This window comes from Cygnus olor, chromosome 24, assembly GCF_009769625.2.
Source record: "Cygnus olor isolate bCygOlo1 chromosome 24, bCygOlo1.pri.v2, whole genome shotgun sequence".
NCBI classification, from domain to species: Eukaryota; Metazoa; Chordata; class Aves; order Anseriformes; family Anatidae; genus Cygnus; species Cygnus olor.
The window spans coordinates 479,021-496,539 of NC_049192.1; the positions used below are offsets into that span (position 1 = coordinate 479,021).

At 39.5% G+C, this 17,519-nt stretch overlaps 1 protein-coding gene across 1 annotated transcript; it reads left to right on the forward strand.

The window, feature by feature from the left end:
- The first annotated feature begins 174 nt into the window (after positions 1–174).
- RSBN1 (round spermatid basic protein 1) lies at positions 175–16,070 on the forward strand. Its single transcript, XM_040536173.1, has 7 exons — positions 175–616; positions 4,636–5,306; positions 10,398–10,535; positions 10,974–11,116; positions 11,980–12,147; positions 13,100–13,208; positions 14,654–16,070. Exons 1-7 carry the CDS (start codon positions 190–192, stop codon positions 15,113–15,115), a joined length of 2,118 nt encoding a protein of 705 aa, XP_040392107.1. The 5' UTR covers positions 175–189; the 3' UTR covers positions 15,116–16,070.
- Positions 16,071–17,519: the final 1,449 nt, after the last annotated feature.

Below are 17,519 nucleotides of genomic sequence, written 5' to 3' on the forward strand. Positions count from 1 at the left end.
CGGCCACGTGACCGGCCCCCGAGCCGCCCTCCTCGGCCGGCCGGGCCGCGGCCCGCGCCTGCGCGCGCGGGCGGACTACGCTTCCCGGCACGCCGCCGCGAACTACAGCTCCCAGGGGGCGCCGCGCGGCGCCTGCGCGGTGCCCGCTGGCGCTCGGGCCATTTAAATGTGTGTGAGGGAGCCTGTGAAATGGCCGCGCAGGTCGCCGCGGTGCGCGCCGTGTCCCGGGCCGCGGAGGAGACGCCCCCGCTCCCCTCGGGGGACCGGCCCGGCCGGCCGCGCGGCGCAGGGCGGCGGAGGCGGGGCCCTCCCGGCGAGGCGGCGGCGGGCGGCAAGCGGGCCCGGCTGAGCCAGCAGCTGCTGGCGGGGCCCGGCCCGGCGGAGCCGCTGCCCCCGGCCGCCCTGCCCGGCCTGCCCGCCGCCGCCGGCCTCTTCGCCTTCTCCCCGCTCAGCCTGCCGCCGCCCGCCGCGCTCGAGGAGCGCCGCCGCCACCACCACCACCGGCATCGCCCCGCCGCCGCAGCCCCCGAGCCCGGCCGCCTGGCCGCCGGGCAGCCGCAGAAGGCGAGGCGGGGCAGCCCCGCGGACGGCGCGGCCGGGCGGCCCAGCAAGCGAGGTGAGCGGGGGGGAGGGGGGGCGGCGGGGCCGTCCGCTGCCGCTCGCGGACCCGGGCCCGTCGGTGCGGGCGGTCCCCGGGCAGCCCCGGCGGAGCCCGCCCGCCGCCGCGGCCCTCGGAGGCGGCCCCGCGCGCCGCCTTTGGCCGGCCGGGTTCGGCAGCGGCGCCCCCGGTGCGCGGGCTCGGCCCGTCCCGTCCCGCCTGGGCGAAGGCGGGCTGGAGGACAGCGGCTCCCGTGCGTGCTGGTCGCTGAGGGCTCGCGGCGTGTGTGTGTGTGTGTGCAGAGCAGGAAGCGTAAGCCAGCCGTAGCTCCGGGAGCCCTTGTTCCGTCCTCTTGCAGTGATGCGCGGCCCGCTTCCACCTCAGGGCTCAGTGCCGAGCCCGGGTGCGTGTGGCAAAGGGACCCGAGCAGCAGGTTCCGTGTGAGGAACGGGAGCGCTTGTGCTGCTCCGAGCCTGCTGTCATGCCGCTGCTGTTCAGAATTGCCCTTACTGCAGCTTCAAAATACAAATGCTTTGATAGTAAAGCTTCCTTCTTACCGTGCTTGCGTTAACATATACTAGAAGCGAGAAGCTGCTGGTTTTTATTTTATTTCTTAAATAAATGCCTCAGTTCTTCAGACAGGAGCCTGGATTTAAGGTCCCTCTCTCTCAGTACAGTACAGGATAAGCATTTCACAGAAAGCCTCTTGGTATGAGCACACAACGTGATCAGAAGCAACTGCAATAAAGTTAATATGTTGTGAATTATGCTCCAGGAGTATATGTGAAGGTTTTGTGCCAAAGAAACCTAAAATGTATGTTACAAAGGTTAGGTCTGTAGTGTAAACTTGCTAGTGCTGTCTGAAGAATGGGCAAAGCTGTTGTGGAGATGGAGATAGAAGTTGCTTTGTTGATAAAGACTAAGTGATCATGCAAAAGCGCACTTCTCACTGTTGTTCAGCGCTGCTAAACCACTGTCTTTGAATAATAGCCTTAAAAGCTTATTAGAATGTAATTTTCAAATTTTAGCTTGATGAGTGTTGATAAAAGCTAAAGGAGTGCGAGGAGTATGCCGTCTTAGCCTGGGAATGCTTCTGTATGTCAGTTCTAGGCCAATAACCAAATAAGACCTTCTTTAATGAAGGCTTAAACAGTAATTAAAATTACCATCTGAATTCCAGATTAGCAAAGGAAAGCTGTTTGCTAACAAAGTCTAAAGCTCTTCATTATATGTCCTAGACTGCATATATAGTGGGTTTGGGGAGGGGGCTATTTTTTTCCTTTCACTATTTTTATTTCCATGTATAACTAAGCTGCCTGTTTCTTGCTTATATTATTCTTATCTTTGGCTACAGGTGACAATAAACATCTCCAGTGTTTTTGCTGGTGCTAATAGTGATAGTGACTAGTGCGTTCAATTACGTGATAACTTCAGACTAGCTGAGTTATTGGCAGTGCTGTTATTCTACCTCACTGTGGGAACCCGTAGTCTGCTGATGAGGTTTTTCAGTATATGAAATACTGAAGACTTTCCACTTCTTTAAAGTAAAAACTATACTTCTGTCAAGACTGTCAGGCATTCACCTAATGTCACTGTCAAGCTTCCTCTGATACAGTGGTTACTTCGACTGTAATACTGGGACCCTGTTGTGTTCAGAGGATGCAGCAGTGGAAGGGGGTCTGGGTGGCTTTTATCCTGAAAATGGACCAGTGTTTGATGGATGTTCCAAAATACAGGTTGCTAAGTGTATCCCTGTTATTAGGGAATATCTTCAAACAGGAAGATGTTCTGAATTAGAACTTGTGCATGTTTGATTTTTTTTAAATGTATCTATAATTAGAAATCTTTAAAATAAGACACCTTTAATATCTAAAAATTAACTGAAAAACACCTGCAAGGAAGTGTTCCCAGCAACCCTGTGGTCACTTGAAACTCTTGTGTAGTTTCAGCTTGGACTTGGACTCTCCGGACACATCAGATCTAAGATCACATCTGCAGTTAGTCTGCTTGTTGCAGCTAACAAAGCAGTATCTATACTTCGTAGCTCAGTGACTGAGTAAGCTTGTGCAAGCTTGACTTCTGAGACTTCCACAGAAGCTTATTCAAAGAACTGTACCAGTTGTTTTGGTGTCTCAACTGAAACTTCCTTCTCAAGGTTTCCATGGTCGTAATGAAAAATAAGGGCACTTGCTGTCTGTAAGAGCTAAGACATAACATGGGTACTGTGGAAAACTTGTATTTCAGGTCCTAGAACAATTGTATGAAGTTAGCATTAAGCAATCAACTATTTCTTTGCTTCGTGAGTAATTCTGTTCATTACACCAGGCTGTTGTGAAGGTCAGCCATTTCAAGTAAAGAGCACCGAGACCAAATTATTAATGATACAGTTAAACACTGGTTGAACTAAATAACTTGAAGGTGCATGTGTTTATTACAGCTTTTCCTCATAGATCAGTGTAATACAATTTTTTCTCTAGCTTCAAGTTACAGCAAGAGAATAAAGATGGAATAGAAATTTTATCGCTTTGTGGGCAAAGAAAGGAAATTGTTAGCACAATATTTTGTGCTATGGGAAACTGGTGAAAGCTTAGGCATTGCATGTTCTGGTCCGCTATTACCATCAACAGTGGATTGTTCTGATCCCCATAATGGTCCTGGCAGTGTGGCACTTAGTTATGTGCATCATTGGCATAAAACAGCTCTTTGATTTGAGCAGATTAAAACTTTGACAATTGAGCTTTTTAGCAGCTGAGCATCAGCTTACTATCTCTGTCACTTCCTACATTATTTGAATTATTTCTTAACACTAAAAGATAAGCAATTAAGCTACTACATTTTGCTTGACAGAACTGATTCTTTACACTTCTTGCCTGAACCTTTTCAGTCTTTTAACTTGGAAAAACTAAAAACCTAAAAAGTAAGAAAAAACTACACATTTTTTAGCCCTGAATTAACTAGATAGTTAACTGTAGAACAGGCTAGGACAAGGTGGCTGAAAATATGGATATTTTGATACTTGTGTTCTTATACAGGCCAGTATGTGGTCTCTCTGTGGATGTATGGGGCCTTTCAGCAAGCTGTTAACTGAGGACTGAATACCTTGGGATAGTTTTTGAAGAACTGCAAAGTCTGTTGCCAGTTTAGCAGAGCAGACTTAAAAACACATCTAATCACTAGTATATCTAATAGGCTTCTGCGGTCAGAATAACCTCTTTTTGCCATGTACTTTGCTTTCTGCAATGCCTTGTGCAGCCTGGTAACTGTCAAACTAAGCGGGCTGTGAGAGTAGTGCTACCAGTTAAAATCCTTTTTTGGGCATCGTCAGACAAAAGATTATGTATTAATGCACAGCACAATTTTATGATGAAACTAGATACCAACTGTGTTGCAAATAGCTTTATATTTTACTTTATCTGAAGTGTCAGCTGGATATGAAACTTAATTTTGTTTAACAATATCCTCAGTGTCTTGGAAATATCAGTTCTAAACTTCAATAAGAAAGATCAGTAGTAAAAGATTTCTTTTTTTTTTTGCCAGAAAGTTAACTGCTCTAAGTTTCTTTTTCTTCTAAATGTTAATAATGTTTGTACATCTTTGGCTGCCTTCTCCTTTGCTTCTATATTTTGTATCCAAAATCAGGGAGGTATTCTGTAAGGAAAGTCTAAATGTTATCCATAGTTGTTTATCCTCTTCCTATTCACTGCCTTAAATGTCAGAAGTTAATGATGCATCTTAATTTAGATGTTCTGAAACAAGCATTCCTTTTAAAGGTATTCTAATGAAGTTGTTACAAGTTAAAATATTTCCAAAATATTAAACTTGAATTTGGGAGTCTTCCTTAATTCAAAGCTTCCTTGCATAACAGAGGTGTACTGTATGTTTTTATTCTATAATTGTCTTGTAAGCCAAAAGACAAGGCGTTACCATTGGTCAGTCTTTGTGGGAATAGATAGCTTTAGGAAATGAGGTCTTTATTCATTTTGTATGAATATGCTACAATTGCAGAGCTCTAATCTCTTCTCTGTTCTTGCTGCCAGAAACTCAAGATGAAAATGGCAAAACCCAGCGAGCTGACAGTCTTATTATGAAGAAGATAAAGAAAAAAAAGAAAAAGAAACACCGGGAAGATATGAGGGGAAAACGCCTGAAGATGTACAACAAAGAAGTGCAGACGGTGTGTGCTGGACTCACTCGCATTGACAAAGAGACTTTGTCTCAAGGACATTGTGATAACTTAGAAGTAAACAAGGAATCCTTCAGGTATCTTAAGGATGAGCAGCTCTGCAGACTGAATTTGGGTATGCAGGAATATCGAGTGCCCCAGGGAGTACAAACACCATTTGTGACACACCAGGAGCATTCTGTTCGCAGCAGCTTCTTGAAAACTGGCACTAAATTTAGTAACTTCATTCATGAAGAACATCAGTCTAATGGTGGCGCTCTGGTCCTTCATGCTTACATGGATGAACTCTCATTTTTGTCTCCAGTGGAGATGGAGAGATTTGCGGAAGAGTTTCTTGCTTTGTCATTCAGTGAAAATGATAAAAATGCAGCTTACTATGCTTTAGCAATAGTACATGGAGCAGCTGCTTATTTACCAGACTTCCTGGATTACTTTGCTTTTAACTTTCCTAACACTCCAGTGAAAATGGAAATTTTGGGCAAGAAGGACATTGAAACAACAACTATTTCAAATTTTCACTCTCAGGTAAGAACTGCTTAAAGGCATGCAAGTTGCGTAACACCTGGATTTGAGTAATTTCATTAATACAGAGTGGGGATGGCCTAAAATAGGTGAGGCACAATTTTTTCCTAAGCAGGTGAAAAAGATGGTGTTGGGACTTCTGCTGTGCTTGTTTTTGCTCAGAGTTCTCTTGTATGCACAGTGAATCACATTTCAGATACTGCTAACCCTGACCTGTAGACAGATCTCTTCTGGTCTTGCAAGGTACTGATTTATTTTCTGAGCTGGGAAGAACACTGCTGTTCAAACAGTAGGCAAGTCTGTATTAAGAGTTGATTAGATTGCAAACCAAAAAAGATCTATTGAAGGAAAAAGCAATCTTAGTATTTGCAGTGACAGTGCCTTTCAGGTTTCAGTATGTCATGCACAATAGATGAGGGTTTTTTAACATCAGTAGCTGATGCAGGGTGTTACTTGGTACTTGCTTTCCAGTTTCAGAGAGATGAGTGGAATGGTTTCTAATTTTCATTGAAAAAGACTTTCACTTTACTATGAACATCAAGGTAGTGTATAGGCTTAAACTACCTTAAAATCTGTAGAAGTAAAACCTTTCCATCATTGGTTTAGGGGAGAGAAACTTAGCTCTGAAAGCTAGTCTCAAGAGTCAAGTTCTCAAACCATCTCATGCAACTTAACTGGATGCAACAATAGTAACAGCTAACTTTAAGACTCCCTTATGAAAACCTCTTACATTTGACTCCTGTCATCAAGCTTGGAAAAGTCTTGAATATGCAGCAATGTTACAGTTTAAGTTTGTAACAAGTGGAATTAAAATCTTTTCTTGCTCAGTCTAGACTGAAAACAGATTCAAACTGATGCTTCTTTCTAAGCCTTTGGAAGAAGTTAAGGTCTCGAATACTGGTTCATCAGTTGGAAGGAGAAACCTGAAACTCTGCAGTCCGTTGCACTTCAGCGCTGCTGGAACAGACATCCTTTAGCAACGGACTTTGAAACTGTAATACTTGTGGTGGGCTGTCTGGATCTCTCTGAGGATTACCAAATAGTTGTAAGCTAGATTTGCGTTGGAGAAGCAGTTACTGCCTTACAGAGTTACTGAATGGTAATGTGCAGAGTCTTTTAATACTTTCCAGCACTTAGCATAGTAACCATTAAATCAGTAATTGTACTACTTAGCTTATGAACTTCTTTGACAATTGATAGCTCTGTAGCACTTAGTTTAGAACAGATTCTACTTCATGGTTTAAGTAATTCCTTGATCTGACAGCTGCATCAGAGTGCTTATTACTCCAAGATCAGCTCAATGTATGAGCATACAAACAGCTGCTATCAGCAAAGAGCACTTCTGTATAGCACATGCAGAGATGTGTATTATGTAGATGTGAGACTTGTCTACAAGCTAGGTTTCAAAGTCTTCTGTATTAGTTACTTATACTATGTTCTTTGACATCATGATTACATTCTATTTTACTTTGTGATGGTCCCCTAAAATAGCTAAATGGTGCCAACTGGATATTTAACAATAATACTTTTTCCTGGTGAATGTCTTGGTCTCGTGAACATGAATAGCCTGCACTATAAATATATGTGAGGAATGTATGGTAGTGAGTAAGAGGCTTCCCTGGCTTACAGAGTATGCTGGTATTTCAATTCTATTTTAAGTACTCTCTAAACTTGAGTCATGACACTAGGTTAGTTAAGTTGAAATGCCTCTCTAAACCCAGCTTTGGCATGTCTGGTTAATCTTCCCTGGCTGAAGTATGTTAGTGTGGTTCACACACTGAATAAGCATATATGGAAATAGTTGTCACACTTTTAAGACAAATGAAACATGAGTCTTTAGAGTATAGGCAATGCTATAATAGTTTAAAGATTCACTTAAATGCATGATGGCTTCAACTATGGCAGATGCATTCTGCTAAAGCTCAAGTCTTGCAAATTAGTTTATCTTTAGAGGTGGCTAAAATGCTTTGCTTAAGAGAACAGGGAGGATAAGTCAAGCTTACTGCCATTCCTTGGCAGCACTAATGACCAATTTGTTTAAGTTACACTCTTGGACCTTCCTGTATGAGAAAATATACAAAATAATTGTACATTATAGAATGTCATGCTTTTGCAGATTAAGCATGTTACAGGAAGACTATATGCTCTAACACTGACTTTATTGTCAGTTGAGGATGCTCAATTAAATCACCTCAATTTTAAGGTGAACCTTTTGTATGTGTGAACTTGTGTGCTGTACTGAACCATACTGTGTGTCAAGAAATCAAAACTTTGATCTGCAAATTGCAAATTAACTGGAAGTTAACTTGACTGCTGGCTTGTACAACATTCAGCTGGTTTTGTACCTGTTCAGACAAAATGAGTATCAATAGGAAGTGTCTTCCATTCGAAGGAAGGTCTTGAATCTGGAAGACTTCACAAAATCTAATGGTTAGCTCATTTGCAAGGTGAATTTCTCTGTTCTCAGGGCAGTGAGAATAATGCAAACTGAATAATTAAAGCAAATCACTCCAATGTGAATTTATACTATATCATTTTTTGGTTTCTGTATATTAAAATATTTAAGATTGAATGTGCTCTGTTTTTTTGCTTGTATTGGCTCTGGCTTATTTGTTCTAATACTTAAATGCCTGTTCTTTCAGACAGCGATGAACACGTTTCTTATTATGCAAGGTCCTAGTGTAGTCCATATTGTTAAGACCACAAATACTAATACCACTGAATTGGGTTAGTGTGGCTCTGAAGGAATTGAGGAGACACAAACTACATATTTGGGAATTTTTTTGACACCGTTAAACTGGTGAACTCAGTCACTGATGATTGAGGGGCTTGAGATGAATACCCCAGCCTGCTGGGGACTGCAATGAGTTGGCAGATAGTTTTTTAATAACTTAAAGGAATATATACACTTGAGAATTAAAAACAGGATGTGTTTACACTGAAACTAACTAAACAGAAATCTGAGATTTCCTAAAAGTATTTTTAGTGTTTTCTTTCTAGCTCTTGTTCTCTTCTATTTCTTGAAATTAAAAGTAATGTCAAAGCTCCTAGTCTTCTATTCCTTTTGAAAACACTTCTTAAAGGAAAATCTTGCATATGGTGTTTACCAATTTTGACTTTCATGACAAACAGCTGTGAAGTACTAGTGAACCTCTACAAGTCATTTCAGTAGAACATAACTCAGCTGGAAATAGTCTATTTCTCATTTACTTCAATAGCACCAGGCAGTTAAACTTAACTGGCTTAAGGACCAGAGCATTTCAGTCCTTAGTTCCCTTGCTGCTGCATAGACCTAGACTAATGCAATGTTTTTCCTATACTTCTGCTCTGTATTTCATATATTTCATATATATTCGTATTTCATATATTTTCAATATAGGCTCTCTAGAATTTCATTCTAGAAAGTTGGAGAAATCATTCCACTTCAGTGACATTAGATATGAACCTTTTCCAATAATGTTCTAATAGGATTTCAAGTCTTAACTTTCACTGGGGGTAACAGCCCCTGAAGAGCATGCCTAGTTCATAAAATCTGTATGGTCAATACCAAAGTTAGTATATGCTGATTCAGCTCTTAATGATAGTCTTGATGGACTTGAACTTCATTATCTAGCTCAAGTGCTCCACTTTCCTGTGCGTGACTTAGGATGTAAAGCGCTCTATCTGCAGGTAGAGGTGGTGTGGTATAGCAGTGAGCTGCGGGCTGAGGAATAAAGCTGTGTGTGAAATCATCTTTGGCTCCTGCTTAGCTTTTCATTGAAGTATAAATACGTACAATCAATACAGAACTGCCAACTGGCTATACACAAAGCTAAAGAAAGAAGACTCTGGAAAAAGGAGTGAACTGAACTCCTATAATTATGCTAAGTATCTGTGGTTGCTGCTACAGGATAAAATTGCAGCAGTAGCTCTAAGCCTTTATTAATCTATCCTAATTTACTTTTGATGACTTCACGGAGTAGTTTACATTTGTTTTATTGGCTGAAAAACTAAGTGCAATGCTTTAGAACTAATTACTTCATACACATCTATAAATGGAGTTACAGAAGGTATCGTGTGTTCTATAAATGGCTATAAAATGCAAATTTACCTGTAGTGCTCTCCCCTATGCACCTGTCCCACCATTTTAGTCATGGAGATGGGCTGTGACTTTTCACCACTAGAAGCATATGAGGAATATAGGGAGGCTGCTGAAGGGTGGTGGAAGGTTGGAGTTCAGGTGAATTTGAGAATACAGACTAATTATTGCAGAATTGGTGATCTTTTAAGACTGAATTGCTGCAGCATCTACATACAATGTACTCTGTGGCAATGTGGCATGTTATATATAGCTGCAGTTCATACAAAAAAGCTAGAGAATGATGGAATCTTGCTGGTGGTTCTCCTCTGGGAATGGGAAATTGGCAAGAAAAGTATCAAGATGACCTGAGAAAGTGGGACACTCTCTGCTGCACGCATTTTGTAACAATTTTACCATTGTTATAAATGGTAATCCTAAGATTGTTGTAGATAAACACTGAAATGTACACCTGACCACTGGATTTCTAGTTAGACCTCTCAGTTCCCGAAGTTCATTGCTGTAGCAATGTTGTCAGAACCACTACCTGCAGGGGACACAGATTTTTCACTAGTCATAGGGGAAGACCTACAGGACATGACTGAAATGAAGAATGTACATATTTCAGTAGTATACATTTTGAAATGTAGAAGCAATACTCAGCTATGCTAATAAATAGTCTTTCACCAGGAAGCTTAAACTGAGTTGCAAAGAAACTTTGCATGTCAATTTTCTCAAGTCAGCCTGAAAGTGTTGTTCCTGAATTAGTCAAATATTAACTTGCTATTATTCAACCTATAGAAGCATGTGCTATCAGTCGTTTAAACAGGAGTTATTTTCTCCTGGGATACCATACAGATATGGACGTTCTAAACAGTCTCTTTGCATATTCATAGAGACATCTCTAATGAAATAGATGTAGGTGAGTCTTGGATTTGTATGAACACTGGGCTATGGCCTAGTGCATTATATTAAAAATTAATCTCTTGAAACTTAACTAAAGCAGTGGTGGTGTTTTTTCCTTTCTGGCTATGCAGGTCAATCGAACATACTGCTGTGGAACCTACAGAGCAGGGCCAATGCGGCAGATCAGTCTTGTTGGAGCAGTTGATGAAGAAGTTGGGGACTACTTTCCAGAATTTCTAGATATGTTAGAAGAATCTCCATTTCTGAGAGTAAGCAGTAACTTGTGGTGTTTTCTTTAAACACCTATAGATATTTAAATGATTACTAAGTTTCATATATTTCCAAGCAATTAGAAACCTTACAAATATTTTCTCCATTGATGTGTTTATCATTGGAGCTACCAAAGATTGAGGTACGTTCTTTCCTGTGTCCAAATGAAAGGTGTTGAACTAACTTCCTACAGTTTTGGAAATAATTCAAAAATTAACTTAAGTTTATTATCATATCTCATATGTACAAACATATTACCTAATCATTTATCTATTTCCCTAAAAAATAAGTTTGGTAAAGGTAGCTTGCAATATATTTTACCTCTCAGAACGTCAGTTTTTATACTATTTCTTTGACAGTAGGTTCAAACTAGTTTTACCAAAAAAACACTGTTTAATATATCCATCTCATCCAGTGCTTTGTGCTCTGCTTTTTAGATGACTTTGCCCTGGGGTACTCTTTCTAGTCTCAGACTTCAGTGCAGGTCACAAAGTGATGATGGTCCCATAATGTGGGTGAGACCAGGAGAGCAGATGATCCCAACAGCTGATATGCCAAAATCACCATTCAAGCGACGCCGGTAACGCTTTTTTTCTGTATTAAAGGAAAAACATTGCAGTTATGTATGCTTTAGATTTGAGAACAAAACTGCTCTTTTATGTATAATTAGTTCTTTCAGAAGGCTAATTCACAGGCTTACGCTTTACATTTTCATTTTTCTTTAAAATTTGCTCAGTGAATTAAGCCAAATATGTTATTTATGATGGTTATTTTACTTCATCACTTTTTATTGTAACATGTCCTTGATCAATGCTTCATTAACACTGACACCTGTTTTGATTGTCCTTCAGGAGATATGTTTATTCAGCTAACTTCTGTGGAAAGAACTAATTGTGTGGGTGAAATGCTCTAAAACAGATCAGATCCTTAACACCATTAGAGTTGGATTTTAATATTAGCACTAAAACAGTTGTGATACTGTCTTCCTTCTCAGGAAATACTATGGTACATATATATAGACTTGCTATCTTTCTCAGAAAGAGCATGCTGTAGAACTAATTTTAGGAGATTAAGAATTGGAAGCATATTTTAATCATAATTTCCAGCAGAGTTTCTGGAGGTACTTCTAAATAACTAAATAATTTAGTATCTTTTAAAATAGCTCTATTCTACTTGCCATTAAATTTCTGGAAGAACATTTTTAGCACAGGTGGAAAAATGTATTTTTTTTAGCAATTGGATTTATTTTATGAAGTTTGATCTCATAACCTGAATTGTACTTAGTTGTATTTGATTCAATCTTTTATTGTCAAATACCTAGATTAAGTCAGTCTTTGATTTTGAAGCCTGCTGTATACGATACTTTAGGAGTATTTTGATACAAGCATTTATTTTCTGAGTAGTCTGCCATATTTTTTAGTATGTCTTTTAATCATGTTATAGGTCAATGAATGAAATAAAGAATCTCCAGTACCTACCTCGGACCAGTGAGCCCCGTGAGGTTCTGTTTGAAGACCGAACAAGGGCTCACGCTGATCATGTGGGTCAAGGATTTGACTGGCAGAGTACAGCTGCTGTAGGTGTTCTGAAGGCTGTGCAGTTTGGGGAATGGTAAGTGCCACTAAGATGCGACTATTACCGTGGGTGGGGGCAAGTCTAAATATTTTTCTCTCTTAAGAAAATCCATTGGAAAACGAGCCTAATTAAAGAAATTTTCTAAAGCCTGTAATGAAATAAATGCAGTCTAGAGGTGAGAAATATAGGCTATGGATCTATTATTTTCCCTCTTGTTGAGGCAGTACAAAAGTTGTAACAGCAGTCTGCAGAAAATTTTAGTGACATACAAAAAAAGTCTCAGGATACCACGCCTGCACCATCATTTGTTGTTCTTTTCCTGAGTAGGTATATTAGTGCAACTTTTGTAAACAGTAATCGAAGATCTCAGTGATGTAATTAACTTCATAGCTATAATGCTTTTTCATTTTGTGTACTTAAGGCATTGCTGTTGACCTTGCATAGAAACTACAGACTCGCAGGGTTATTTTGGACAATTACAGTAGAATTTTGGTAGCATCATTAGCAATATTATTAGATTTTCATATAAATAAAAGCTGCCAGAACTTCCTTTACTGATTCACAGCCATTAGATGAAAAACAGCTGACTAATATTGTCCTTATTACAGTTTCAAAGTGCTGCGTTGTTACATTTCTTTAATCAGAATTACTCTGTATAATCGTACAATGGAAGAATTGAGGTAAATTTTGGCTCCTAGGATGTACAGGATACTTCGGTATAGCGGCAATTTGAACCTCCTTCTCTGACATGTCAGTATAGCATTTGTCAAAATCAAAAATCATCGCTTCTGTTGTGCGTGCATCAATAAAGTAAAATGAAAAAAAAAAAAACCAACCTACAAATAATACCTACTTTCCTGAATAACATACATATTTATTGAGGAGTGATTAGACTTCATGTCCAGAAGAAAACTGAAGTAGTTTGTTCAATGAAGCAATTATCTATAAGTCAAGTTGTTTAAAAATTCCTGTAATTATCTCTTTCTAGGAGTGACCAGCCTCGTATAACCAAAGATGTGGTTTGTTTCCATGCTGAAGATTTCACTGATGTTGTGCAGAGACTTCAGTTGGACCTGCATGAACCGCCAGTGTCACAGGTATTTAATCTTTCCTACTGACAGCTCATTCTTAGTATTTTGGAGATAGCTTCTGATAGTTTTCAGGTTTGCTCTATAGTCAGCCCTTCTGTATCCCCAGTGGCTCTCAGTTCTTGCCTCCCTTAAGCAATTTTCCTTGTTTCCTTTCCACCAAGCTGGGATCTGTGCTGTGAATCACTTTGTATTCTTCTGCCAGTCTCATCTTAAAGCGTCTTAGTCTTACAGTTACGATGACTGAAATAACCTGAGACAAGCAGCCCTCACAGAGCAAAATCTACTGATCTGGGATAAATGCATTACAAAAAGTAGACTGGTATATTTTTTTCTCTACGCCTCCAGTATAAAAGTAACTTTTTCTGCATAAAGATTCTGGCAGGTATTTACTTGTAGTTGAGTCCAATGGGAATTACTTTCCAGCTTCTATCTCAGATACCCAGGTTTTAACTATACACTTTGGAATTCTTGATGGGTGTCTCAGGTGACTTTTCCACAAGGTCTTTCTTTTTTTTTTTTTTTAACTTGTCCTAGGGGTTGCAATGATTGCTGCAGGCACCTTGCCATTGGAACTGGAATGTCAGCTTTTATACTGTATCAATGCCTTTAAACATTCATCTCGCATCTTGACATCTCACATCTTGACATAATGCTTGTGGAATGTTTCATACTTTTAAGTAATTTTTCAACAATGTGTGGATTTTCAATTGCTCCAAGTAATAATTTTGAAGATAAGAAATGGCAGGTATCTCTCACAGAATCAGATTTACTGAGGTTGGAAGTGACATGTTAAGATCAAGTCCAGCCCCTCTGCGCAAGCAGGTTCAGGTAGGGCAGGATGCCCAGGACTGTGTGCAGTCAGGTTGGGTTGTTATCTCCTAGTGCTATTTCTGGGTGGAGGTATCTCTAACTTTAATGTTACTCATTTTCCTTCTTTCTCCTTTGGGTTCGTTTATGTTTGTTCTACCTCCTGTTGGTAATAAGAGGGTCTATGCAGTATCTAAGTACTGGAGCCTGCTGGGTAGGTAGCTCCCTGTACTAGCTAGTAGTAACGAACAGTTGTCTTGAATGTATATGCTATAGAAACAATTTTAAGTTGATTAAAAATCACGTATGCCTCTTTCTGTCTTTTTAATACCCTGATTGTTGCCCTTAGAATGTGAAGGCATCTAAACTCAGTCCTGGCAGCCAAAATGATGCAGCCTTGTGTCAAATCTACTGTTTTCAGCTATGACTGTAGAGTGTTTTCAGCTGTTCATCGTCCTCTCAAAGATGTACACATTAGATAAATGAGAATTGGATTTTTTTAATGTAATTTAAAAAATGAACTTTTACCTGTTTAAATATCTGCATTCTGATCCAGGTACAAAGTATGTTGAAAATAGGTGGATACTGAATTGTTTACCCTGAACAGAGTATACCACTAACTTTACCATCTTTCCTTCTCTCAGTGTGTTCAATGGGTGGATGAAGCCAAACTAAACCAAATGAGACGGGAAGGCATTCGCTATGCTAGAATTCAGTTATGTGACAATGACATCTACTTCATCCCTAGAAATGTCATTCATCAGTTCAAAACAGTGTCAGCAGTCTGCAGCTTAGCTTGGCACATAAGACTTAAACAATATCACCCTGTGGGGGAGACTTCTCAAAGTACAGAAAGCGATTCAAACTTGAACAGTAGCGTTCCTGGAAAGACAGAGTCAGAAGGTGAATCCCAATGTGTGAGTGTAAAAATAGAGTCTGAAGAACCAGGTACAGAAATGCAGCTTACAACAGGGGTGCTTTCTTCCTCTGTTTCTTCAATATCAGGACTTGTGCAACCAGATCAGGTGGCCCAGCCCCTTCCAGGTTTTAAAGTAGAGTCTAATCAGCAACACAATCCACAGGATCATACAGGCTCTTCTGTGTGATATGTATATAATCAAACATTTTTTAACAACTTTTTAAAATTTTGATGTGAAGTTATAGTTTTATAACTGGCTTATGTTTTATTGGAGAAATCTTGCCTATAATTCTATAGAGAAAGGTGACATTCCAAAATGTCAAGCATATCTTTTTTACACAGATTATGCAAAATTCAAGTTGTATTTTAACCCCTTAGTACAACCTGTAACAGTGGTCTACCACTTCTTTCTGTTTCAGTAAAGAGATATTGAATATCTCCTCAAAATCAGAATGAAATTCCTCCAGGAACATAAAATGATTGAACTGTATTGGTCAGTGTTATTCCCTGTTTTTACTTTATTCTTCACCAGAAAGTGATGTTTTTGTAGAAGGCTTGCAAAGAACTTTCCCATCTCATTTTAATTGCTTAAAAAAAAGAGGAAAGCACAGCACTTTTGTTGATGTTTTGTGAAATTTTTGGTATGTCTGTTGTTGACATGTTGGTTTATATGCGAGTTGGTTTATATACAAGCTCTAGAAATTGATCTGTATTTCTTACAGTTCCTACAAAGGTGATCTGTAAAATTAACTGAAGAAAGTGTCTGATCCTGTTGAAATGCAATGACTTACTGACCTAACACTTTTCATAGCACTGCTTATTACTATTTGGTGTGAGGGTTTTGCTTCCAAAGTACATCTTCCCTGAACATGATTAATACTAGTGTCAAAATCAGAGAACCTATTGGTAGTCTTAATGGAGGAAACTGCTATCTTTGAGCACTTTAAGGCTTTAAAATGCTAACCAACTTGGCAGCTTGTTTTGATCAGGTCGTAATATATGTCCAATGGAACCACACTTTCCCTTGTACTGATGCACTTAATATAATAGCGTTGAGTTGGTAACTGACTTACACAACAAGAATGTCCTTATTCTAGGAAGTTCTGTATTACTGTTTCACAATAAAAAGTATTATGGCATTGGACTGCTGTTTCCATGTGTAGCTTTTGGGTGCCCAGGTACTGTGGAAAAATCAGTGGCACGTGCTAAATATGTAGAGTGTCAGCTATCAACAGTTTTTGAACAATCTTTCAATATTTCTAAATGTTAACGTGTAATCTGTATTTGACTTTTCACTTACCCCATTTATTATTGCCCTTTCCAGTCATCAAAAGGAAGAGTCCTGTCCCTCTCACCCTCTCCCTTCCCCCTACCCACATTTAGAGTACAAGTTGGGTTTTGGTGCAAGTTAAGCTGTCTCCAGATAACTTTATTTGTTCTGATCCTCAGTGGGGTAGGAAAGATTTGAAACACTATGTTAGACTAGACAAAAGCAAAGATGCTGTGTTAGTTCTGGATGCATCTTTTTAATATCAATTATTACTCTTCTCTTTATAAGGGTCTCTAAAATATGTTACTCTATGATAAATCTTACTTTGTGCAATATTGTTTGTGTAGGCTTTTATATACATATTAGCACCTCAATGTAGAGGTCACTATTTTAAACTGATAGAAAAATAATCATCAGAAGATACTGCAGTGATTAGTTAGAACCTGTATTACTCCTTATGTGTATGTATGTATTGTCTTCGGTACAAAAATGAGGACTAGGAATATTTCAATTTAAACACTAACTTACAGATTGAAGTGGTATTGTGACTGGTTTAGTAATCTGTGTAAATAAGGTGTTAGAATGGAAAGCTTTTATGATAAATGTGATTCATGCAGGGTGTAATTTAATCTTAGCAGAAATTCAGATGATCCAGACTGGTTCATAAATGAGCAGTCTGTTCTCTGGTGGGTTTTTCCACTTTTTATGTTGAGAGGAATTCATAGCTTTAAGGTTGTGGCAAAGTAAAATTCCTCACAGGCAATAGTGGTTTCAGTTCATCCTTCACATTTGAAGATTGTATTACCCAAGGGTGTTCTTTCCTTTTTAAGAAGTCTGCTAGTCTTCCAAGTGCCCCGTTTTCCTTCTCACATGTGCTATTCTTTGGTTGTGTCAGTAGAGGTACATAATAAGGTGGGTGTTCTTTGACAGCCAGCACTGTACAATCACTCAGGAATGGACAAATCTGCAGATACTTCAGTGATTCCACAAACATATCTTTAATGGCACAATAAACAAATTAAGAGCCCCCATACAACAAATTGTCTACTTTATATTAAAAGCTGAAATAGAACGAGGGGGGAATCAATTTGGAAGCCCTTTGTAAATTCTAATAGCATGTTTTAAATGGATAAAGGAAAGAAGACCAGAGTGGCTCACGTTGCTTATAGAATTCTAGGTTTAGTGAAATCTGTGCCTATAGCCTGACATACCACAGAAACGCTCTGGCATTTCTTTGGATGGAGGGAAGTGATCCATAGTATCATGCTCTATTTACATTCAGTTCAATTACTAATGTGATATCTATCTAATATCAAATTTA

What these genes read in the sequence shown, in the direction of transcription:
- RSBN1 (XM_040536173.1), top strand. Translation starts at nt 190, where the DNA reads ATGGCCGCGCAGGTCGCCGCGGTGCGCGCCGTGTCCCGGGCCGCGGAG. An exon ending in AAGAATCTCCATTTCTGAGA is followed by an intron (nt 10,536 to 10,973) that starts GTAAGCAGTAAC and finishes TCTGCTTTTTAG; the next exon opens with ATGACTTTGCCCTGGGGTAC. An exon ending in ATGAACCGCCAGTGTCACAG is followed by an intron (nt 13,209 to 14,653) that starts GTATTTAATCTT and finishes TCCTTCTCTCAG; the next exon opens with TGTGTTCAATGGGTGGATGA.